The sequence below is a fragment of the Mytilus trossulus genome, chromosome 1, assembly GCF_036588685.1.
Source record: "Mytilus trossulus isolate FHL-02 chromosome 1, PNRI_Mtr1.1.1.hap1, whole genome shotgun sequence".
NCBI classification, from domain to species: Eukaryota; Metazoa; Mollusca; class Bivalvia; order Mytilida; family Mytilidae; genus Mytilus; species Mytilus trossulus.
This window is the reverse complement of record NC_086373.1, coordinates 91169889-91197031: the sequence shown is the minus strand read 5'-3', so window position 1 is coordinate 91197031 and position 27143 is coordinate 91169889. Positions and strand designations below refer to the sequence as shown.

Genomic DNA, 27143 nt, shown 5'->3' with positions numbered 1-27143 from the left:
CTTGTGTACTTTGTAACACGTAACTTGCTTTCGTCAAGACATTATTATTTATTTAGTAAAGGTCATATGGTAAATAATAAAAAGGGAATAATATTGTGGTATAGCTTCTCTCAAAGGACCAATTTATTAACAAAGATAAACATATTAAATGTACCTATAAGACTGTAATTCCAATATTGGTAATGTAATCGCATGCCAATTCATAGTGTTAACTCGCATATTACTGTATCATATGTATAGTAAAGTTTAAGATTAAAATGCTCAAAATGAAAGATGTGTTCGGTATACAGTTGACTTTTGATTTATTTATTTAGGGACGACATCAAAAGTTCAATGTAGGTTAAAAAAAACTTAATTCAGAAGGTTTTTTTATTGACAGTACCAATATTTTCTCAGTTTTATTTTATTTTAAAGGTTATTCCAAAGTATTTAGGAGCTATTTGTGAAAGATTTTTCATCGAATTTTTATTAGACCTCACAAATGCTGTGTAAGTTTATAATTTTTCAAAATAGCCTTTTAGGAAATTAGATGCTTTATTATTGAGTATTTTATAAACACGAATCGATTTATGTTAAGAAATCCTAGATTTGAAATTTGACCATATTAGCTCTTTTATGAAATGCATTTACGGTAGGTGTTAGTATTGGTGCATCCAATATAATTCTGGCAGTTCTTTCCCGCATCTTAAAAAATCTTTTAATTACATCTGAATTACTACTTCTTTATATTGAGCAACAAAAATCAACTAAGGGCAAAATATAAGCATTATATAATATTCGTATACTACCAACATCTATATATTTCTCAATTCTGTACGAAACCTGCATTTACATACATGATCAATTTGTATTCTAAATATTTCCCGAATAAATATCCTAGAAGCTTTTATGTATCAACACATTTTATTCGGTTATCTTGTATTGAAATATTTAGATTGTTTTAATCATAAGTATTCATGAAATATGCGTCACTGGACATTATTTTAGTAATGATGATAGTAAAAAGTATTACATTCAAGTCGTTTTCTTTTTAAAAAAAATAAAGAAACACAAATATGATTAACTCGAATATAAAATCGAAGATATACGGTTTGTAAATTATGAATACATTTTTGAATAATTAAATTTTGGATGTAACGCGTCTTCTGATTGGCTGACGTTATTTTGTTATGAGTCCATAGACATAATTTAGTCATGTGACCGTGACGTCATCATCTTTTTTTTTATGGTTTTCTTCGGTTTAAAATGGAATTTAGAATTAAATTATAAGAAATGACTGTAATATTTTTTCTGTCTATTCGAAATAACATAAAAAAAATGTGATGAACACTGTTAAATAACCCGCTACGCGCGTTATTCAGTGTGCACCACATGTTTTATGTTACATTTTTTATGTTATTTCTTCATAGACAGAAAAAAATATTACAGTCATTCCTTAAATCAATCATGCAACTGAAATATCAGTGCAAAATTTTAAAAAAAAATAGGAGTAAATACGTATTGTTTTGTTTTGATTCAGTATTTACTATACATTTTGTTTATTTTCTTTGGTTACATCTTCTGACATCAGACTTGGACTTCTCTTGAACTGAATTTTAATGTGCGTATTGTTATGCGTTTACTTTTCTACATTGGTTAGAGGTATAGGGGGAGGGTTGAGATCTCACAAACATGTTTAACCCCGCCGCATTTTTGCGCCTGTCCCAAGTCAGGAGCCTCTGGCCTTTGTTAGTCTTGTATTATTTTAATTTTAGTTTCTTGTGTACAATTTGGAAATTAGTTTGGCGTTCATTATCACTGGACTAGTATATATTTGTTTGGGGGCCAGCTGAAGGACGCCTCGGGGTGCGGGAATTTCTCGCTACATTGAAGACCTGTTGGTGACCTTCTGCTGTTGTTTTTTATTTGGTCGGGTTGTTGTCTCTTTGACACATTCCCCATTTCCATTCTCAAGATCATAATAATAAAATGTTGACAATTTGTTTGATGAGTGATAATTTAAATGGGGTTTATAATTAGAAAATTATTTGCCTCCTGAATATGAAAAATATTTGTTAGGAAACTTATTAGTTATTACAGATTTGTAATTGCATAGATTCTGCGTCATGTAAATATAATTTATTTTTCTGAAAGGAGTTTATTTTCTATAGTATTCTTTAAAAAAAAAAAGTAAATATCAAGAAAAATTTCTGATCATTTTTATGTAAATAATTCTTTTGTGATGTGCCTACCAAGAAATACCATCCAGTATTTACATATATTGTAGTTCAAAAGACGAAACTTTGAACGGTGTTTTGTGAAAATTGGCACAATGTTCGTTAACATTTGTTCGGGAAAAAACAGAATCATTTAGTCACATAGTAAGTGGAACAGTCATGTTAATCGAATATAACTATTATATGATATAACTTTTTTCGCCTTAATGTAATTTACACCATCCTCTAAGACTTTATGAATAATTAAGTATTTTTTATTAGCCGTGTGTGCCGGTGTTTTATGTTGGATCCGTATTAGACGAGTACGTCATTAAACTTTCACAATTTCAAAGACAAAGCATCCCTATTGTATACTTAATTCATATAGGATAATACATATAGTAGCCAACATGTTGTTTTATTAAACTGCGAACATAATGTTGAGTAATTAACATGGAAGGTGAATCATTATCATATTAAAAAAAATCTCATGTCTGGTATAAATAAAGGGTAAAGCAGACAATTACTATTATATTAGTTTGATAAAGGTACGAATGTTTTAGGGAGAAATGTTATGTTGGGATATTAACACTTTTGTGTTTCATTCACAAGGAGCGGCCGTGCAATTTGATGTGTATGAGAAGGTGTACTTTAATTGTAGGGTTAAACGGAGACATATATACTAGTAAAGAAAGAAAAAAAAGAAACAAGTTTAAAACATTCCCAAAACGTAAAGGAAATATTTTCCGTTCTGAAGGTCACAGAACTTGAGATAAGGGACTGTGACTGAAGGAAAATATGACATTAAATAGTTAAATCTTTAAAAATTCTTGTTTTCAGTTGAACATACTAGACGCTTAAATTTTCATATTTTATAGTGGAAACTAACATAAATTCTTATCGTCATAAAAAAAAACCAATACGATGTGTATATAAAATCATAATTTATTTTAAAAATAAACCTTCACATTGATTTGATTGAAACGTGTTTTAGGCTGGATATACTCGATTCTTTCGCAATTGTTTACGAAGCTTTGTACGTAAATACATGAGTCTAAATTTAAGAATTCGGTTATTAACAACTAATTTTTCTATTCTGTCGTTACAGGTAGTAGCATTTTCTGCTATGTTACAACAGCTGGCTTGTTCATTTTTCTCAAAACAACTCGCATTAAAATCCCCAGAACAAAACTCCTTTTCTACATCTTCTACCCTATAAAACAGAAAAGAAAATCTTTATGAAAGCTGATAAATACATTTAGATTTTGAATACACCTTTCTAACATATTAACAATGTTTTATAGAATTATTTAGTTCTATGTATTTTGTGTGTGAATAAGAGCATATATACAAACACCACTTAGAACCATATAAGCTATTTAGGCAATTTAAAGGGACCGCTGAATTTTAAATGTGTGTCATGTCTTTTATTTTATTTTTTTGTTTTTACTATTTGCTTCGACACTTTCAGATTTACTTAGTATGATAAAGAAAGAAAGAAACAAATACTATCTTATACATATCCACCCTCCACTTTGTTGATTTGATACTCATGATAATTACGAATAATGGCGAAATTTTAAAGTAATCGTGTCTCAACTGTATAAGCAGGTGAAAGATGAAATCCAACTTCATGTTTACTCACATGGCATTGATAATATTTGAATGCGACTGTCGCTTTTGTTGCACAAAATGGATTCTAGGTTGAACATGTTGTTGAGTTTGACCATATCAGAGTAAGTTTTGTGAACGTCGTATACCTAAAAGTTTACTTGATTTGTGCATTTCTTTAATAATTAACATATTAACCTGTAATTCAGTCTTAATGAACATGTACCTACCTTGTCCTTGTCAATGTTTTATATATATTCGGGTAAGTTTTACGATGATCTGCTATTTTCCTCAGGAACTTCGGACTTTCACCTGATAACGTAGGTGGTACAGTAGTAAGAAACCTAAATAAACAAATAAACATTTAGCTAAAGGCCTCGGTTAAACGAGATTTAAACATTAGACTTTCTTTAAAACAGATTATAATATACTGGATAAAACATATGTAGTTTTCATGGAAATGTACAGTTACCTGATTCGTAAGTTGTGAAAACATTTATTCGCGTCTATTCAAGTCTTATGGACGACATCAAAAGTTCAATGTAGGATAAAAATCTTAATTCGCATAGTTTTTTCAATGACCCCCCCCCCCCCTTTCTTAACTTAATTTGGGGGAAATTGATTGACCAATAGGGATAACTGTAAAATCGATTTTGGATTAACAAAACTTGCAGCCATGTTGACACGCCCCCCCCCCCCCAAGCCTTTTTTCAAATAGAGGTTAGTAAAAGGTTATTGTTTTTAAAATCTTATTAATGTTGAAATATTTAAATATCTTTACCATACTATAAAATTAAATGGAACATGGCCATCCGTATACATTCGAAAGGCACATTTTATCAAATAAATGCTTATTATTTTCTTTTTGTTACTTTGACATTTACAAAGGATGTCCTTTTTATAACATTCCTCGAAAAACAGAATATCAGTGTTTTCTGTTGTTTTTTTCTAATCATTTTATAACAAAAAGTTTGTTTTGATAAATAATTTCTTTCTAATTACTATATTGAATTTCTGTCTTCTTCTTAGACACCTATTTGAAACGTACATGCATTAACCAACACAGAGGTACAAGGGAAATGCATCCTGTTCATTAGTGTAGATACACAATAACATTAGCGAGACCTAAGATGCGCATTGCGACTATTAATGTCTATTTAGTGATGCAAACTATGGATAACATATTTTTGATAAGGAATCGGAGCTATATATGCCAGTACCAAAGTAATGGAAATAACCAGTCCACCAACAAAGGTGTCGACCCAGTTGTATTTACAGCACAAATGATCCTTTCAAACTATATGAGTGATTTTTGGTGATCTTAGACGCCGCTAAAAAAAACCTTGCATTTATTTATTTATAACCAATGAAGAAGGTCACAACATTCCTGCTAAATGGTTTTGACAAAGTAAAACCACACCTTTTCTTCCTCTGTCACGCAGATATAGTGGTAGAACGAGTAAAATATCAAAAGAACTTTCTTTTAACGAAAAATGGTATAGTATTTTGTAAATTGGAACCGTTTTTAGATAATTGTCTTATTGGCAATCATACCACGTGTTCAAATTTTATTTATATTGATAGCATCTTTAAAGAAGAAAGCGTCTTTTTTTCTGTTTTATCGTTTTCATACCTCAGTTTCATCCAAATTTGAATTTTTACTTTGAGAAATATGAAAGGAAAAAACGCGCCACCATAATACTGATAGATTTAACTTACGAGAGTTTGGTTTGTTGGTATCCCTTTTTAGCTAGAAATAAATCCTTGGGACACTCAGATTGAATCGATAACCCTTTCTTATCATAATCTTCAGACGGTTTCACTCCAAGCGGTGCGACTTTTGCAAACTGTAGTTTCTTCATTGCGCTAACGTGGTCAAACGTCTTCTGCTTATATGTAGCTATAGAGATTTTATTATAACGTCATACCATTGTTCAGGGAACTTCTCGTTAAAATCCTACGCTTTTACATATAGCATGCTGGCTGTTGAACGCGGTAGATATAACACAACAGCTTTAGAAAATAAAATATGTTCGTTATGCCATAAAGAGGTGGAAAAGGAATTTCATTTTATTATAACATGTTCAGAAATTAATAAAACTAGGATCAAAATGTTTAATGAAATTTCTAGCATTGTCCCAAGTTTTAATTCAATGAGTGAAGAAAACTAATTTGATTTTATATTTTCCTGCAAAGAATGTGATATTTTACTTATCATTGTTAACTATATAAGTGAAATGTATAATGAGAGAAACAATATTATTATAATGTCAATATATATATATATATGAACAGTGTAGTTGATGGTTCAACTTATAATGTTATACATGTATATAAGGGTACTATTTGAATTGATAATTTTAAAGAGGAGCGGCATGCTGTCAAAAATAGTATTGTAATGAATATCAATAATCTATATTTTTTTTCTTTCAATGCTACATGTGTGTAGTGTTTATCGTCTATCGTTTTTGAATTGATGTGCCTGTCTGTCTGTTTGTTTGTTTTTGTTTTGTATTTTAGTAATCCCATTGCTTGGAGTTTAGACTAATAAAATTCTTATACTGATTCGTATTCTTAAAGCTTGTAATTGTGTTTCTTTGTCGCATTTGATTACCGATTAGACCGGAGTTGGGTTTTTTTGGGGGGAAAAGGGGGGGGGTTAAGGGGAGTTACACTTGAGTTTTAAGATTTTTACCGGCGTCACGATATGGCATGTCTAGAAATTGGTTTATTCTGTCACCAGTGTCATCAGTTACTGCAACAGTTTTTCTTCAATGCTATTATAACTTTGTATTTGGACAAAAAACTCATTTGCGCCTCCTATTTTAGACACTTTTAATTACTTTTTATGCCCCACCTACGATAGTAGAGGGGCGGGGTATTATGTTTTCTGGTCGTCTGTGGGTCTGTTTGTCCGTCGTACCGTTCGTCCGTATGTTCGTCCCGCTTCAGGTTCTGAAAGTTTTTGGTCAATGTAGTTTTTGATGAAGATGAAGTCTAATCAACTTGAAACTTAGTACATATGTTCCCTATGATCTTTCTAATTTTTATGCCAAATTAGAGATTTAACCCCAATTTCACAATCCGCTGAACATACTCGGAAAATGATAGTGCGAGTGGGGCATCCGTGTACTTGGGACACATTCTTGTTATTCGTGATTTCTCAATTGTGGAACTTAGCAATGTTTGCCATTAGATATATAATACGGAGATGTGATATATGATTGCTAATAAGTTTATTTTTCATAACAATTCTACTGGCGATATTTCTTATCCTATTGGAAGGATTTTTCTTTATTCAATACTGTACAGAAATATTACAGCTTCTTATACTATACAGCTGTTGTCTCTCTTTCTCTCTCCATCCCATCCCAGCCCCCTCAGTATATTCCTTAATTAACCGTCCGACGTGTTATCTTTATTATCGTTGCACAGAGACTATATGAATTTGACACTGTGTGAAAAAATTAATCATATGACTATAAAAGCAAAATGGCCATATGTAACGGTGGATCCAGGTGAGTTCCAGGGGTTAAAACCACCTTTTTTTGGACGATGAATGCATTTGAATGGTGATAAATAGTTGGACCCCCCCGCTTTTCTTGAAATTGGCTGGATCTGCCCCTGCAAACGGCAATGATTCTTCAGTTATGACAGGTTGGCATCAAAAATACTGTACACATTAATGAGCTTGACATTAAAAAAAATTAATCAAAATCGAACTCTGATTTTGACCAGTAACATATATATTAATATAGCCTGATATACTGTTCCCAGTTTTGACGAATGATTTTTTTAACATGGTTTTATATGAAATTGGGGGCCCATGAAATAATAGGGGAATTAAAATTGAAATAGGTGAAATCAAGGATTTGTATAGTTAGACTATACCGTGAAATCCTTGGTGAAACATTAACCTAAAACATCTAAGACTGTACAACTTGAAACAGTTCAACATATTAAAGCTTATTAAATTTAACAGGTTTTCTTTTTTTTATATTCTGAATAGATTTGCAATATTATTATTTTGAAATCACACTGCCATCGATTCACCTATGAATAGAAAAGGTGTCCCGTAACTGGAAAATTATTCACAGGAGTAGAAGAGTAAACTTCTTTTATCTGGAGGTGCAATAAGTAAATGATGTAAGCGGCAAGTATGATGAAGCAGACGCATTTGAGAACTGTTGTGTTTTTTGCATGTTTTTGTGCGTGCTATCTGGAAGAACAATGCGATGTCAAAGATGATAGTTGTAACAGTGCGAAGGAAAAATCGTGTGGCTGTTCAATTAGTCGTGATAAATCTAAATATGACGAAAAAATAAACAAAAACGTGGACAGTGAAGACGAAGGTCTACAAAATGAACTTTTGCAAAAAGATGATTTTAAGTACCCAAGGACTAATGAAATGGTTTTTATTGAAGGTGGAACATTTACTATGGGCACAAATAAACCAATTTTTATGGTAGATGGAGAAGGTCCCGAAAGATTGGTTAAAGTTGACCCTTTCTACCTGGACAAATATGAAGTTAGCAATGGGGAGTTTGAAATATTTGTGACTAAGACAAATTACAAAACAGAGGTAATGTAGAAAAATCTTACTGTTGTATTGTGAATAACAAGTCAAAAGGAATCATGACTTATCTTATATGGCCAATTATGTTCCATTTGTAACCGGAGAGCATGTATCTACCCTAAAATTTATATCGTCACCACCAGGATTCAAACCCTGGTAGCCTGTGTGACAGTCAGTGCATTAACCCACTGAGCCAAAGAATTGATTCCCTAGCTCAGTTGATTGAGACTGGCTTTATATGTTCTACCTGCACTTAGATGGGGAAGCAACCCCACTACACTATTCCCTCACCACAAGAGTCATCATATCTATATATATACTCTTAACAACACAAAAACTGACTATACTCCAGATATCCATCATGGATTTTTTAATGGGACACCAAATGTAACCAGGGAGCATGTATCTACTCAACAATTTATATCGTCACCACCGGGATTCGAACCCTGTTTGCCTGCTTGACACTGACAGTCAGTGTGTTAACCCTTAAATCGATTCTTCAACTCAGTCCCACTGAGTTAAAGAATAGATTCCCTAGCTCAGATGATTAAAACCACTGAGTTAAAGAATCGATTCCCTAGCTCAGATGATTAAGACTGGCTTTATACAGGTATGTTCTACCTGTACTAAGGAGGGAAAGCAGCCCCACTACTAATAGAAAACTTTCAAATACATGCATTACTGTACATAAATATTAAATGCCACAAAATTAATGCTTACATGTTATCATTGATGATTGTACATTGTACATTGATGTTATTTAATCAAATGACCTCTGGTCAAATGGTACATTTTATTATTTTTAAAAAGAAATTAAAAAATGGTGTGTGTTGAAAGTAGTCCCATATTACTGTGACGTCCAATGGCTGTTTTGTCCTTCAAGTGGATGCATTTTGTAGATATGATCCTGAAGAACAAAAGGAAATTCAATTATTACAGTAAAAGTTTTTTTTCTTTTTTTAGGCTGAAAAGTTTGGAAATTCCTTTATAATGGATAAATATGTGAGTGAAGAAACATTAAAGAAGGTAAATCAACAGGTAAGCATCAAGATGAAAATTTGTTACATTAGTTATTAATCAATCAGCAAATGTCTTCTATGGTAGTCCCATTCTTGCTTCAATGAAGGGAGTTTGTGGGTTTGATCCTTAGCCAGATCAAACATTAGACTTGAAAATAGCAATTGGTTGCTACTATGATATAAAGCATGTAGCATTAAGAATAAAGTCAACAGTAGATTTTTCTAGAAGACAGAATAGAATATATATACATGATATAAGGTAAAGGGTAGGGTTACATAATATGTCTTCCAGCAGACTGAACTTGTGAACTAACTAGCTGATTAAAAATCTGTAGTTCCAGTTTAGCACAAAATAGAATCCATATATATTTTACTTTATCATATTTTTGTCCATGTATGCACGGTATTATAATATTTACCACTGGACATTAAACACAAATTCATCTTCTTATATATAAAATAAGTTTTTTTGTTAAACCTATCAGTAGAATGAGAGAAATTGCAACAAATTAATTATGTACATTTTTAGCTCACTTGGCCCTTGCTTTTCTCACCACTTGGCGTCCGGCGTCGTCGTTAACTTTTACAAAAATCTTTTCCTCTGAAACTACTGGGCCAAATTAAACCAAACTTAGGCACAATCATCATTGGGGTATCTAGTTTAAAAAAATTGTGTGGTGGGACCTGCCAAACTAACCAAGATGACCTCCATGGCTAAAAATAGAACATAGTGGTAAAATGCAGTTTTTGGCTTATAACTCAAAAACCAAAGCATTTAGCTGTTTTTGGTTATTATATTGAATATTATTATAGATAGAGAATTACTGTAAACAGCAATAATGATCAGCAAAGTAAGATTTACAAATAAGTCAACAAAACCAAAATGGTCAGTTGACCCCTTTAGGAGTTATTGCCCTTTAAAGTAAATTTTTAACCATTTTCGTAAATTTTATATATCTTTTACAAAAATCTTCTCCTCTGAAACTGCTGGGCCAAATTAATCCAAACTTGGCCACAATCATCTTTGGGGTATCTAGTTTAAAAAGTGTGTGGCGTGACCCGCAAAACCAACCAAGATGGTGCCATGGCTAAAAATAGAACATAGGGGTAAAATGCAGTTTTTGGCTTATAACTCAAAAACCAAAGCATTTAGAGCAAATCTGATTTAGGTAAAATTGTTTGTCAGGTCAAAATCTATCTGCCCTGAAATTTTCAGACGAATCAAAGAACCCGTTGTTGGGTTGCTGCCCCTGAATTGGTAATTTTAAGGAAATTTTGCTGTTTTTGGTTATTATATTGAATATTATTATAGATAGAGATATACTGTAAACAGCAATAATGCTCAGCAAAGTAAGATTTACAAATAAGTCAACATGATCAAAATGGTCAATTGACCCCTTTAGGAGTAATTGTCCTTTAAAGTCAATTTTTAACCATTTTTCATAAATTTTATATATCTTTTACAAAAATCTTCTCCTCTGAAACTGCTGGGCCAAATTAATCCAAACTTGACCACAATCATCTCTGGGGTATTTAGTTTTAAAAATGTGTTGCATGACTCGCCAAACCAACCAAGAAGGCTGCCATGGCTAAAAATAGAACATAGGGGTAAAATGCAGTTTTGGGCTTATAACTCAAAAACCAAAGCATTTCGAGCAAATCTGACATGGGGTAAAATTGTTTATCAGGTCAAGATCTATTTGCCTTGAAATATTCAGATGAATCAGAGAACCTGTTGTTGGGTTGCTGTCCCTGAATTGGTAATTTTAAGGAAATTTTGCTGTTTATAGCGTGAGCTTTTCTCATCACTTGGCGTCCGTCGTCGTTAACTTTTACAAAAATCTTCTCCTCTGAAACTACTGGGCCAAATTAAACCAAACTTGTCCAAAATCATCATTGGGGTACCTAGTTTAAAAAATGTGTGGCGTGACCTGCCAAACCAACCAATATGGCCGCCATGGCTAATAATAGGACATAGGGATAAAATGCAGTTTTTGGCTTTTAACTCAAAAACCAAAGCATTTAGAGCAAATCTGACATGAGTAAAATTGTTTATCAGGTCAAGAGGTATCTGCCCTAAAATTTTCAGATGAATCGGACAACCCGTTGTTGGGTTGCTGCCCCTGAATTGGTAATTTTAGGGAAGTTTTGCTGTTTTTGGTTTTTATCTTGAATATTATTATAGATAGAGATAAACTGTAAACAGCAATAATGTTCAGCAAAATAAGATTTACAAATAAGTCAACATGACCAAAATGGTCAGTTGACCTCTTTAGGAGTTATTGCCCTTTAAAGTCAATTTTTAACCATTTTTCGTGAATTTTATATATCTTTTACAAAAATCTTCTCCTCTGAAACTGCTGGGCCAAATTAATCCAAACTTTGGAGTATTTAGTTTAAAAAATGTGTGGCATGACCCGCCAAACCAACCAAGATGGCCGCCATGGCTAAAAATAGAACATAGGGGTGAAATGCAGCTTTTGGCTTATAACTCAAAAACCAAAGCATTTACAGCAAATCTGGGTAAAATTGTTATTCAGGTCAAAATCTATCTGCCCTGAAATTTTCAGATGAATCAGAGAACCTGTTTGGTAATTTAAGGAAACTTTGCTGTTTCTGGTTATGATCTTGAATATTATCATAGATAGAGATAAACTGTAAACAGCCATTATGTTCAGCAAAGTAAGATTTACAAATAAGTCAACATGACCAAAATGGTCAATTGACCCCCTAAGGAGTTGTTGTCCTTTAAAGTCAATTTTAAACAATTTTCATAAAATTTGTAAATTTTTACTACCGGTAAAATTTTTCACAGAAACTACTGGGCCAAGTTCATTATAGATAGTGATAATTGTAAGCAGCAAGAATGTTCAGTAAAGTAAGATGTACAAACACATCACCATCACCAAAACACAATTTTGTCATGAATCCATCTGCTTCCTTTGTTTAATATTCACAAAGACCAAGGTGAGCGACACAGGCTCTTTAGAGCCTCTAGTTTATAATTCAGAAGAAGAAATCTGAAAATCATGTTCTTTTTACTAAAACTCATCAATATACATGATGTAAACGCAACATAAACATTTGATTTTAATGGAAATCAACTTTCATTCATTTTACATGTAAATAAATCTGTACATGTACCTTTAGGTTGAAGCAGCCCCATGGTGGATACCTGTAGATGGGGCAGACTGGAAACATCCTGAAGGACCAGACTCTTCTATCAAAAATAGGTAAAAGATAGACAAATGTTGGGTTTTTTTCTCTATCCAAATATAGGAATATTCTTCAGCTTACTTCAAAAATTGCAAAACTAGAGGATATCTTGGTGTTGGCATTATAAAATAATAAGGTTTGATATAATTGCCAATGAAATAACTCTCCATAGATGAAAGTATCAAGATATGAACCATTACAGGTCAATCTAAGACTCAACATTCAGCAAAATCTGTACCATATATAAAGTATGCTATAAAAGGCCAAAGTATGACTAATGGAAAACAATCCATATCACTAGATATGAATGTATTTTGCATGTCTAAGTGTTCTTATCTGATAAAAATATTGAAAAAAAGATAACAAGATTAATCTTATTAGTGACTTATCTCAAAGTTCATTTTACTTATTAAAAACAATTTTATAAAGGTACTGCAAAATCAGAAATAATTGTGTGGTTTTCATTAATGTGAATATTGTGACTGATTGAGTATCAGACCAATGCATGAACTAACAACTTGCTTTCTGATATCTAATCCATATACAATGTATATCTATCACAGCGTTGTCAATTTCATGTCAATTTCATTAGCAACGCCACATGCCTGCTTTGTTTCTAGCAATAATTTTCCATCTCAAGCGAGGAGCATGATATGAAAAATTATCACAAAAAAAGATCAAAGGAAAAATGCACAAAATACTATAGTGATAACTGAATATACAAGATATTTGAGTTTACAAGGCCAAAATTAAAAAAATGTTTGGTTCCCCCCTCCCCCACCCCACCCTACCCGGGTCAAAAATAAGCCCCCAGGTCAAAAAATTATTTTCCACAAAAAAATCGAAATTATTTTTTTTCTTAAAATAATTTGTTTCCATTTTTGGAAAGTGCTTGAAAGCAGAAGGTTTGATATTCTAAATAAATACACTCAAATTGAGCACAAACAATTGATAAGTGGCCTGGACTGGACAAGTCAAACTATTCATGTGAACATGACAATCACATCCAGTTAAAAAAAAAAAAAAAAAAGAACCTGCCTTCCTGGTCTGTTTACAAAGGGTAGACCAGGGGGAGGGGAAACAGACATTCTTTTAAATGTGGCCCAAGTACAAAATAGCAGTGACACAAATGTAAAAAAAAAAGAAGGAAAAGGATTACATTACTTTTTTCAGGATGGATCATCCAGCTATTCATATTTCATGGAATGATGCTGTTGAATATTGTAAATGGGCAGAGAAAAGACTTCCAACAGAGGCAGAGTTTGAGTATGCATGTAGAGGTGGTAAAAACAACAGGTTAATATCTATGACATTGTGCATTGTAGTATTGAAAGCATACCAAAGCAATGACCTGGGTCTGTGTTAACTATCGAGAGAAAAAAATCCAAAGGCTATGGTCCAAAAAATTTCCCTTCATTTACTTTTAGTGATTACTTTATACTAGCTGCAAACCATAAAGCTAAGCATAAACTACCCATATCTGTAAACCAAACCTCAACCCTAGAAGCTAATTAAGGCCAAAATAAATGAGGTACCATGAGCAAATTAAATTCAGGAAAAAGGGAAGGACAGACAATTCCAAAGCTGAAAAAAGCAGCAAGATAAACAACCATTACCAAAACACAATATAGAAAACAAACTGAAGATTGAACAACACCAACATCATGAACATGCTTTGTGTGTGTATTTAATTATGAAGTTCCTACTTAACATTTTTGGGAGACCTCAGGTAAGGTTTTCAAAATATGAAAGGAAACGCATACACTGTTCTGGTAAGATTAACAATGAGAATGGAACTGGGGATTGTGCCAAAGAGACAACAACCCTACCAGAGAGCAGAAAACAGCCAAAGGCCAACAATAGGTCTTCAATACAGCAAGAAAATCTACTACCCAGAGGGTGGTTTCAGCTGGCCCTTTACCAAAAGTATTCACTAATTCAGTGGAAATGGACGTCATACTAGCATAACTCCAAAACATATAAATGAACCAAAATTAAAAAATCATACAAGACTCCTGATTTGGGAAAGACGAACATATGTGTTTATTTTTTTCAACATATTAATACAGTAGAGCTTTTTATAAGAAAGGAATATACAAACAGGAGGTTATTTTTTGTTAATGCTAAATTAGGAATTTTTAACCCTTAATCTTGCTTAGACAACTTTTTGTTTGCCTTTGAATTATTCATAAATTTTGTCATTGTTTTAAATTATGTAGATTTAGCTTATTCCTTCATGAAAGTGTTTTTTATTTTTAAACATTAAATACATGTGTTTTTGAAATAAAATCATAAATTTACATTTTTGAATAAGGATTGCTTGTTGCTGTTAAAACACTGAAAAATACCCCCTTTGTGCAATGTCCCCATATATTGTTATAATTCATGTCAAATACATTTATTATTTGATTTGTCCTTGTTACATCTATCTTGTATCAAAAGTAAACTGTTGCCATCTGTTACAATTTATATATTTATTACAAGGATCTGTATTTTCAGTGCTACATGCAAAAGTTCATCCAGTCCTATTTTTTATACGACCGCAAATTTTGAAAAAATTTTCGTCGTATATTGCTATCACGTTGGCGTCGTCGTCTGCGTCGTCGTCGTCGTCGTCGTCCGAATACTTTTAGTTTTCGCACTCTAACTTTAGTAAAAGTGAATATAAATCTATAAAATTTTATCACAAGGTTTATGACCACAAAAGGAAGGTTGGTATTGATTTTGGGAGTTTTGGTCCCAACATTTTAGGAATTAGGGGCCAAAAAGGGCCCAAATAAGCATTTTCTTGGTTTTCGCACTATAACTTTAGTTTAAGTTAATAGAAATCTATGAAATTTTGACACAAGGTTTATGACCACAAAAGAAAGGTTGGGATTGATTTCGGGAGTTTTGGTTTCAACAGTGTAGGAATTAGGGGCCAAAAAAGGGCCCAAATAAGCATTATTCTTGGTGTTCGCACAATAACTTTATTTTAAGTAAATAGAAAATAATGAAATTTAAACACAATGTTTATGACCACAAAAGGAAGGTTGGTATTGATTTTTGGAGTTTAGGTCCCAACAGTTTAGGAATTAGGGGCCAAAAAGGGACCCAAATAAACATTTTCTTGGTTTTCGCACCATAACTTTGTATAAGTAAATAGAAATCTATGAAATTTAAACACAAGGTTTATGACCATAAAAGGAAGGTTGGTAATGATTTTGGGAGTTTTGGTCCCAACAGTTTAGGAATAAGGGGCCCAAAAGGTCCAAAATTAAACTTTGTTTGATTTCATCAAAATTGAATAATTGGGGTTCTTTGATATGCCGAATCTAACTGTGTATGTAGATTTTTAACTTTTGGTCCCGTCTACATTAAGGTCCAAAGGGTCCAAAATTAAACTTCGTTTGATTTTGACAAAAAATTAATTGGTTGGGTTCTTTGATATGCTGAATCTAAAAATGCACTTAGATTCTTGATTATCGGCCCAGTTTTCAAGTTGGTCCAAATCGGGGTCCAAAATTAAACTTTGTTTGATTTCATCAAAAATTGAATAAATGGGGTTCTTTGATATGCCAAATCTAACTGTGTATGAAGATTCCTCATTTTTGGTCTTGTTTTCAAATTGGTCTACATTAAAGTCCATAGAGTCCAAAATTAAACTTAGTTCGATTTTAACAAAAATTGAAATCTTGGGGTTCTTTGATATGCTGAATCCAAACATGTACTTAGATTTTTGATTATGGGCCCAGTTTTCAAGTTGGTCCAAATCAGGATCTAAAATTATTATATTAAGTTTTGTGCAATAGCAAGTCTTTTCAATTGCACAGTATTGCGCAATGGCAAGAAATATCTTATTGCAAAATATTGTGAAATAGCAATTTTGTTTTTAATTAGAGTTATCTTTCTTTGTCCAGAATAGTAAGCAAGAAATATCTAATTGTAAGAATTTTTTTAATTTGGAGTTATCTTTCTTTGTCCAGAATCAACTTAAATCTTTGTTATATATACAATATACAATGTATATTCACTTTTTACTTCCAACTGATAAATTAAAATAATCTTTACCATTCAGTGATAACAAGCAGTTTTTTTACATCTTAATATTTTATGATGTATTTAAATGAGTAGTAATTGTTGCAAACTCCATTAGAAATTTTAATTGAGATTAGTTTTGGAATAAGGGAAAGGGGGATGTGATTAAAAAAAATGGGTTCAATTTTCTCATTTGAAATTTCATAAATAAAAAGAAAATTTCTTCAAACATTTTTTTGAGAGGAATAATATTCAACAGCATAGTGAATTGCTCTAAGAGAAAACAAAAATTTTAATTTCATTAGAACACATTCATTCTGTGTCAGAAACCTATGCTGTGTCAACTATTTAATCACAATCCAAATTTAGAGCTGAATCCAGCTTGAATGTTATGTCCATACTTGCCCCAACTGTTCAGGGTTCAACCTCTGCGGTCGTATAAAGCTACGCCCTGCGGAGCATCTGGTTCATAAATTAAAAAAATTAAGCTAAAAAAGTCACCAAAACAAAAAAAGGGATGTTAAATACAGTAATTATTGATCATATATTGTTGGCTTTATACCTTATAATTAAACTGGTGCTATTATTGTAAGCTACTATCTATCAGTTGGTGGTACATGACACTCTAGTTTGCTTTAACTAGTTTTCAAACAGAAAGATTGATATTTTGAATTGGAATTCATTTTTAGGATTTGAATGATTGAATGTAGGATTTGGCTTAGGTGGTAATTTTTCACATGTGTGATGATTCAAAAAAAGATTTACAAAACTTTTGAGGACTTTATCAGAAATTTTCAACAACCTCCATTTTCATTTTCCTGATGATTTTTGATTTGTTGCTCAGGATTTATGGGTCTATATTATAAAAAAACTTCTGTCCATCCATCAACAACATCCATGATTACTCAAATTTGATTTGAATGATTATAAAATAGTAACTCCAATATGATGTTGATAATTCTCAAATGTCAGTTTGGATTTTTTTTATGTCCAAAATGGGGGAGATTTTAAGGTTCAATAATTGGCACATTAAAGGACATTAATGCCACATCCTATAAATCATTCACTTTCTTTTGATGTTTTCTTGTTTTTTTATCCTTTCAGATTATATCCATGGGGGAATAGTGAAAATCCCAAGAAAGAACATTGGATGAACATATGGCATGGAGAATTTCCAAAGGAAAATACTGTTGAAGATGGTTATGATTCAACCTGTCCAGTAAGTGTGTCTGTAACATTCATTTGCATATTTGCATTTGTGACCCCCCATATTTCATATTTTCATATTTTAATATATCCTCCGGAACCCACAAAATCCATGAAAATTTGTTTCAAATAAATAATAATGAATGCACAGTGGTGAAAATTGGGAATTACTGGGAGTTTTTGTAAATGGGAATTACTGGGAGTTGTTGTAAATGCAAATGATGTGACTGAGTGAGTATCAAAATAATGATAACTCTCATTCTAATATGTGATACATGCAGCTTTCCCTGAAAATGCAATCATTAATCTTACATTTTCTCTGTTCTTCAAATATTGCAATAAGTTCTGAATTAAAATTGATATTAGAGAAACAAACAAATTGATGACAAAACTAAAGCAAATGAATTGAGGTGACAAAATAATAGAAATACTATAAGAACTACAGAAGTAACAGTATTTCTTAATAGCTGGAGAAACAATATATTGAAATGCATAATTAAACTATTAAATAAAATAAACAAAATATAAATGTGATATAAAAAAGGAGATGTGGTATGATTGCCAATGAGACAACTATCCACAAAAGACTAAAATGACACAGACATTAACAACTATAGGTCACCGTACGGCCTTCAACAATGAGCAAATCCCATACCGCATAGTCAGCTATAAAAGGCCCGGATCAGACAATGTAAAACAATATATGTTTTTTTATGTTTTTGGCTTTATGAAAAATCAGTTACAAGGAATGTATTCAAATTTAAAGGCAAAAAAATGCATTTGGAAAACTGCTTTACACAATGAATGATAAAATCCAACCTATACTATATCATAAGTTTTTATCACAATGATGATGGGGTCCAGTTGATGATAATTGAGATTTTAACCAACATAGAGTAAACCCATGGTTTTAATGAGTACAATACAGTATAATAATATATTCTATGTGAAACTGCAGAAAAAAGCCAATGTTAAGGAACCTAACCTTGGTAAGAAAACATTTGTTTGTATCAAAAGGTACCGGTATATTATTGTCATGTAATTGCTATACAACACAGCAACATTTGTTTTCGTTATTTCAGGTAACTATGTTTCCAGACCAGAATAAATTTGGCTTAAAAAATATTATAGGGAATGTGTGGGAATGGACAAGTGATTGGTGGGAAACACAGCATACACCAGAGTTTAAAGATAATCCTGTATGTTAAATAAGATTTTAAGTTTACAGTTATTATTTTTTTTCGATCCTTCACTTTTTTTACTGCCTTTAATAGTATATAGGATGAAAGTTGTCAAGGGTGAAACTTGTAAATTTAAGATGCATAAATATGCAGTCATGTCCTGTTGATATAGGGGTTGAAACTGGTCGATTCTGTAAGAGGTTGCCATGCTCTCAGCAAATTCAAGAGCCAGAAACATGTGTTTGAAGAGTCTGTAGATGAAATGCTGCAATGCAATGTTGCTGTCCCTATCCAACACAACCTAGTTTTCTAATGTTTTCTCAACTTCATACCAGTTGACCAGCTTTACACAACCTATCTAATTGTTGTTAGTGTGTTCTTGTCCTAGATATGTATGAAATACTTGCCTCTAGAGGTTAGGCAAACCACAATCAATCAGTTACTTCAGGTAAACAATATTTTAAGTTGGGTGTGGGTTTAAAAAAAAAGAAGATGTGGTATGATTGCCTATGAGACACCTCTCCTCAGGAGACCAAATGGCACAGAAATTAACAACTATAGGTATGGCCTTCAACAATAAGCAAAACCTTATTTTAGTTTTTGGATCAGGTTTGTATCTCGTATTTAAGTTAGCAATAGATAAGAAAAATATATTAATTCAGAGTTTATAATATGAATAAGACAATTTCCAGCTGACATGTTTTATTTGACCTTAGTAGTTGTTTTTAGATCTTTGAATTAATAATGATGTTGTAGCAGGTGGGACATTATATGTAAACTCTACTTGATTTACATATTTGATTTACATACTTGATTTACATATTTCATTTCCATTAAATTAAATATTACACTGAAGATGCAACCATGGGATAGTTTTATTGATTTATACTTGGATTTCCATTGAATAATTAATTTAACAGGAGGGTACCCAAATTGCTCCTATTTTGACATTTTTTTCCCCCTACGTTTATTATTGATACAAACAAAAGTTATTCTGTGTTTATTTTGTAGATGAAACCTTATCCCTGGCTTAGTATATATCTAGAATTTTGATTGGTTAACACAAGTCGTTACAAAACACATAGCCCCTGGGTGTTTGCTAAGCCATATCCTGGGATGTTGCTAACCATTGTCCCTGGGAACTTCACACAAGTTTTCTTTAGTTCCATGGTTGCTCCTTGTGAAATATTAAATTCTGTAGATTTACCATGATGTTTGTAATTAAATATTTAATTCATCAACGATTTTGTCCTATTTTGCCGATCATTTACACTCATTTCATTCAATTCAGTTTCACTTCCACATTTTCAAAGATTGGGACTACTAGCCTAGCTATGCATTTGACCCACGTTGATGTCACACCATCTATGACGTAACTCTCACAACATTGAGTGCCAAATTTTACTCAATCCAGTTTCTCCGTCTCCGTATTAAAAACGTCTCATATTTGACTACCTGTAGGGTTCTCCCTACACCCCATAAAAAATATGTAAAATTTCCAGATTTTGATAAAACTTGTTTAGATAATGAAAAAACATTGTTTTCACATAACACTTTGTACCCCAATTTCCATAAAACTCCCTCAATTCGGACTTAGACCAGCGACAAATTTGTTTTCTACGTTGATATGCGTAGATATGGTATCCAATAGGTATTTTAACACCCTTCAGTACCCTGTACACCCTTTGGCTATACCTCAGGCTGTACTGCATACTTCAGGGTGTTAAAATACCCATATCTACGGATATGAACGTAGATAACTTATATCATTTACTACATAGCTCCACCAATTTAATTTTGAAACCATATTGAAACATAGAAAAATGGGTTTCAACTGACCTCTAAATGATTCGTTATTCTGCAATGAGTAGTTACTTTACCCAAAAGTCCCAAAGTACATCAATCATGCTTAAATTCACATCCTTCAAAATCAAATTACAGATGTTTTTTTGTTTTTTTTATTATTTACAACATTTATACATTAGTCCATACTTACCATTCTCTTAACATATTTTATTTATTCATTTTGAAAGATGACTTTTTTGGACGTACCTTGCATGGGGATGTTTTTGTAGATTTCATTTTTTTAAGTGAATACTATTGTTATATACTGTGAACATTTTATCCAAACTGTCTCGAATTGTTTTAGCTCACTTTCTATGAGCTTAAAAGAAGCATTTAGCATTTTTTCCTAAAATAAATCACATCCATGTGAGACCTTCTTTTAGAAGTTAAATTCAGATTAATCCTATGTGAATCTCTCATTATGTTCTTGTCATAACAGGTATTAATAATTTGTATGTTACACTTGTTATTCTTGTCTATAATTCATTGATTAATAATAATTCATAGAAACCTTTTTATTATAACAAATATGTCTGATATATATTTACAGAAAGGACCATCAAAAGGTACAGATAAAGTAAAGAAAGGAGGATCTTATATGTGCCATAAAGTATGAATGATTGAATTATCTAATCAGTATATTTTCTGAATATTTTTTGAGCTCATTTTCTCATGGTCAAGTCTGTACTTCATTTACAATACATTGAAGGTCAATAGTTCACCAGCACTGGTATCAACTTAGTAATAGTAAATGAAAAAGTGTGCTATTTTTTGTGTGCATCTAAAGCACTTTTTTTGATTTATCCTCATCATGAAAGCTCAAAACATGTAGTTGCCACGGGAGTGTAAGATCTAAATGTGTCAAGATTTATAGTAATGTATGTCCATTTGACATTTGTCAGATGGCTGTGACATCAAAATCATAATGCAGTGGTGAAGTTCTCGGAATAATTTCATCTGTACAATGATCATTCATGACAGATCAACAGTATCTCTTAATAATTCATATTATTAATTTGTTTTTAGGGGTTTAAGAGTTTCAAGCATTCAATCTTGTTTATAGGTCACATATGTACCAAAATATAACAAAATTATATAAATGCAAGATTTACAAATATATATCAATATTATATAGCTGGAATTACCAGTTGACTTATTATAAGAATAATTGCCCTTTTTTTTGTTTCTTTATGGAAACTATTGGAGATATAGAGTAACCTCAAACAGGAAAAATGATTAGCCAAATAAGATCTATTCATATATATATATAATACAAAAAAAGAAGATGTGGTATGATTGCCAATGAGACAACTATCCACAAAAAGACCAAAATGACACAGACATTAACAACTATAGGTCACTGTACGCCATTCAACAATGAGCAAAGCCCATATGGCATAGTCAGCTATAAAAGGCCCAGATAAGACAATTTAAAACAATTCAAAGGAGAAAACTAGCAGCCTTATTTATGTAATAAAATGAAATCAAACATTTCTAAAATTGTTAGTCCACTTATCAGAGGGAGTTTAATGATTTTTTCTGCCAATTTCTGGATTTTTTTTTTATTATTTAACTCAACAATTACAACAGATCTTTTAGCCTGAATCAGTGAAATCTAATACCTCCATTAGAATTAGAAATAGTTAATTGTATTCATTTTAAAATATTTAAGACTAAAGTGTGTTCGGTTGTATAATTTTTGCATAAATTTGTGATACTATAAACATTTTGTTTCAGTCCTACTGTTACCGATATAGATGTGAAGCAAGAAGTCAGAATACTCCAGATAGTTCAGCATCAAATCTGGGATTCAGATGTGCAGCTAATAAATTACCAAAATATTTAAAAAATTAAAGTCATAATTTTCTCAACTAGTTCACATGAACACTATGAACTTTTACCATCTATAGGTATCTCTTATTTATTGTCAATACAGTTTTGCAAATATTCCCAAAATCACTGATACATTTTAGACTGATCATGTTAGCCTGAATATGTAGGGTGTTTGTTTTCAAATTTATATCTGATGATATTCTGAATTATGATTTTCATTTATATCCATTTTTAAGTACAAGTAAAATATTTTTTATTGTATTGTCTCAATTGGCTGTTTCACAATCTAATGCATTCTGGGTAATATTTCGAAAAGCGTACACCAAAATGTGAAAAACAATAGAAATCCAACCAATGACATAACGTTACTTTCATATTAGTTTAGGAACAACGATCGAGATTACCCATAGTCCTTTAGATTCTGAAAAGGCAAATTGTTCAAAGCTCTGACCACAAAGAACAGATCCTATTGGGTTGTTATGTCTTATAAGTAATCCTTGGATTGATCTTTACTTATGTTTTTGTTTTTGGTGCTGATAACCAATCCAATATGTCTTCCATTGTTGAATTATATAACTACAGGGCCTATTATGTACATGCTGTGCATTTACTGAATTTGTGTCATGGATGGATACCCCATATCCTTTGTTTTCTTTTATTCATGTAAATAGCTTTATCTTCAAAACTTCATGCAAAAATTGTATGTATCTCTTTAATAGGCAGAACCATGAACAATTTAAAAAAAAGCTAGATAGTTATGTTCCTCTTATGACCCCAACAGAGGTCAGTGGTTATTTTTAAAACCATTAACGGTGAAAGTGCATTCTATACTGAAACACTTCAGGAGATAAGATTTGATTTGAAATTTAGAAAGAAAATTAAAACAAGCCATGCAGAAATGTTCTTAAGAATGTTAAGTTAATTTTTATTACTGAGTTTTAAGGAAAAGTTGTGATTTGGTACAGTTTGAAAGGGTAAAAAATAATTATGCCTGAAGCTGTCAAACTGAATTATAGACCCACTTAACAATAAAATAGTCCATATCAAGAGTTAGAGCTGATAGACTTTTCTATATAATTTGTCCTGAAAAGTAGGTGCTATATTTTTTTGCCCCACCTACGATAGGAGAGGGGCATTATGTTTTCTGGTCTGTACATCTGTTCGTCTGTTCTTTATTAGATTTTTTTTGTCTCAAAGAAATGAGCTAAAAAAATAACTGTTCTCATGCTTAAGTTGATGAAACCTATTTTTGCTTCTGTAAATTCAGAAAAATATGTTATTGTTAATCCGTTATTGCTAACAATAATGCAGAATCTACCCTCCATTAAGAATGTTGCTAAAATTCCCCTAAAATTCGCCATTAGGAAAATATGCATATAAACTTTAGAGAACAGCTATGAATTTATTGAAAGCATAATTGTTGTTAAGCGAATACCATTTTCAATTTTGTTACTTTTAACACAGTAAACCATTCAACTGTTTGTTATCATTTTCTATATCTAGACTATGCTGGAATTTAGTCTAGCAAGTTTTTTTAACCATCATTAATTGTGCTGGAGTGCTTGATTTGTTATATATTTCTATATATATTATATTAACTCTTTTGAGCAACTTTACAATTTGAATCTATTTTAGATGTTAAAAAGTAAAGTATTTTTTATATAAATTGCAAAAGTACCATTTATCAGGTTTTGTTTAAGGTGCCTTAGCAAAATTGTTTTAGGAATATTTTTTATTTGTTGACAATAAATGTGTAATATTTTTTTATGACCAGTTGTATATTGGTATCACATTGTTGTCTGTGTCGTTCGAAGGCACTTGGCCTGTGGACAATAACTTTAGTATAAGTGAATAGAAATCTATGAAATTTAATTACATGGTTTATTACCTCAAAAGGAAGGTTGGGATTGATTTTGGGGTTGTGGTCCTAATAGTTTAGGAATTAGGGGCCAAAATGGGGCCCAAATAAGCATTTTTCTAGTTTCCAGACAATATCTTGTGGAACAGTGTATGGATCTTTGAAATTATACCACAAGTTTCCATACCAGAAAGGGATGGTTAGGATTGGCTTTGTTGTGTGGGGGGGGGGGGGGGGGAGTGGTTTTGGCTCAAATCGTTTAGGAATTGAGGGCAAAAAAGGGGGAAAAACAAGGGTGTTCTGGTAAATGGACAATTTCTTTAAAACTTTTAGTTAAATGTAAAAGTTTGATTACCTCCTTCACACTGCTTTTAAACTTTGAACTGGGTAATAGTGGATGCAAACTTCATTGGAAATTTTAGATTTTGACCAAATCTTGAGTGAAAGAATTGAGTTTCTTTGAAAAAAAATTGGGGGGAGTCCACATGTTTTGAAATTAAATGACCAGAGTAATTTAATTTGATTTCAAGCCATATATCATTCTCATAATTGCTTGATATCAATTTGAGTTTTTCAATTTCAATGTAATACTAAGTAAACTAACAAATATGATGAGGTTTTCTTTTAACCAAGAAAGATATCTAGCAAAATTTGGTCCTCAAAACTTTTTAACCTTTTTCATGTATGATAAATATTTCTTTTGTTTGGTTCATTCTGTTTATCTACATCAACAGAAGAGCAAACTTGATAGGAGACTTCTGCTCTGTGAATTAGAAGTTTTGCTAAATTTGACTTCCATTGTGTTGTTGCAAAAGTGCCTCAGGTTACATTCTCATTTCCTTGTCCGTTTTATCAAGTTATTTATAATGCAGAAAACATCATGGAAACTAGAAGTACAACATGTATATAAGCCATAGCTAATCAGAAAAAAAGTAGTTTCTGTGATTTCTGCTGGTCATCATTGACCTAAATGCTAAAATTACTAATGGCAATGTCAGAATTTCATATCATATTGCAGGATAGGACAACCAAATTAGGGGATTTGTGGTATTACTTATTCATATCAAAATCCATTCAGTGTGACACAAGTAATTTCCCTATATTCAGTGGTCATTTTAAACAACTTTCAATTGATGAAATATGACTGTGTTTGATTTCTATGTCATTATTGTGTTGATTATACCTGTAACATCTTGTCTTTTGTTATATGTTTTATTTGAATTTGTATGATATGTTATGGGTTTTTATACCAAAAAATTCAAACATTTTGGTCATATATTGGTATCACGTCGTCATCAGCATCGTCCGAAGACTGATTGTTTCTGGATAATAGCATTTGAATAAGTAAAAAGAAATCAATAAAATGTTAACACAATGTTTATAACCTCAAAAGGAAGCTTGGGATTGATTTTGGGAGTTATGATCCCAAAGGTTTAGGAATTAGGGGCCCAAATGGGCCAAAAACAGCATTTATTTAGTTTCAGGACAAACAGTTGTGTATTAGTATTTCAATTGTTCTGAAATTGTACCAAAATGTTTAATACCACAAGTAGAAGGTTGGGATTTATTTTGTGGGGTTATTGGGAAAAACAGTAGGAATTAAGGGTCAAACTCAAGCAATTTTGTCGAGCCTTCGACTTTTGTCAAAAAAGCGAGACTAAGCGATCCTACATTCTGTCAGCGGCGGCGGCGTCCACAAATATTCACTCTGTGGTTAAAGTTTTTGAAATTTTAATAACTTTCTTAAACTGTACTGGATTACTACCAAACATGGACAGAAGCTTGTTTATGATCATAAGATAGTATCCAGAAGTAAATTTTGTAAAAATAAAATTCCATTTTTTCCGTATTTTACTTATAAATGGACTTAGTTTTTCTGCCTGAAACATTACATTCACTCTGTGGTTAAAGTTTTTAAAACTTTGATAACTTTCTTAAACTATCCTGGGTTTGTACCAAACTACGACAGAAGCTTGTTTATGATCAAAAGATAGTATACAGAAGTAAATTTTGTAAAAAAATTAATCCATTTTTTCCGTAAATTTCTTTTAAATGGACTTAGATTTTCTGCCAGGAAACAACACATTCACTCTGTGGTTAAATAATAAAAAAAAATAATAACTTTCTTATACTATTTTTAATTTGTATCAAACTTGGACAGAAGTTTGTTTATGATCAAAAGCTAGTATCTAGAAGGAAATTTTGTTAATATTTTGTACCCGTGTATCTGTATTTTACTTATAAATGGACTTAGTTTTTCTTCCAGTTAACATTACATACTGTCTGCAGTTAAAGTTTTTAAAACATTAATTAGATTCATAAACTATTTTGGATTTTTACAAAATTTGGACAAAAGCTTCGTACAATCAAAAGATAGTATCGAGAGGAATATTTTCATTGATTTTTTTTCTCATTGTTGAGCCTGTGATTTTCAGCAAAAGTAGGCGAGACACTGGGTTCCGCGGAACCCTTACAAATTTTTCTATTTTTAAGACAATAACTTGTGTGTTACTGTATGGATCTCTCTGACATTGTACCACAAGTTTCCATATAACACAGGGAAGGCTGAGATTCAGTTTGTGGTTA

General features: G+C 31.8%; 1 protein-coding gene across 1 annotated transcript; it reads left to right on the top strand.

The window, feature by feature from the left end:
• Positions 1-7960: 7960 nt before the first annotated feature.
• LOC134690476 (formylglycine-generating enzyme-like) lies at positions 7961-22958 on the top strand. Its single transcript, XM_063550450.1, has 8 exons — positions 7961-8388; positions 9346-9420; positions 12552-12634; positions 13791-13913; positions 17739-17853; positions 18923-19039; positions 21417-21476; positions 22604-22958. The coding sequence occupies exons 1-8, from the start codon at positions 7966-7968 to the stop codon at positions 22718-22720; spliced, it is 1113 nt and encodes a 370-aa protein (XP_063406520.1). The 5' UTR covers positions 7961-7965; the 3' UTR covers positions 22721-22958.
• The last annotated feature ends 4185 nt before the right edge of the window (positions 22959-27143 follow it).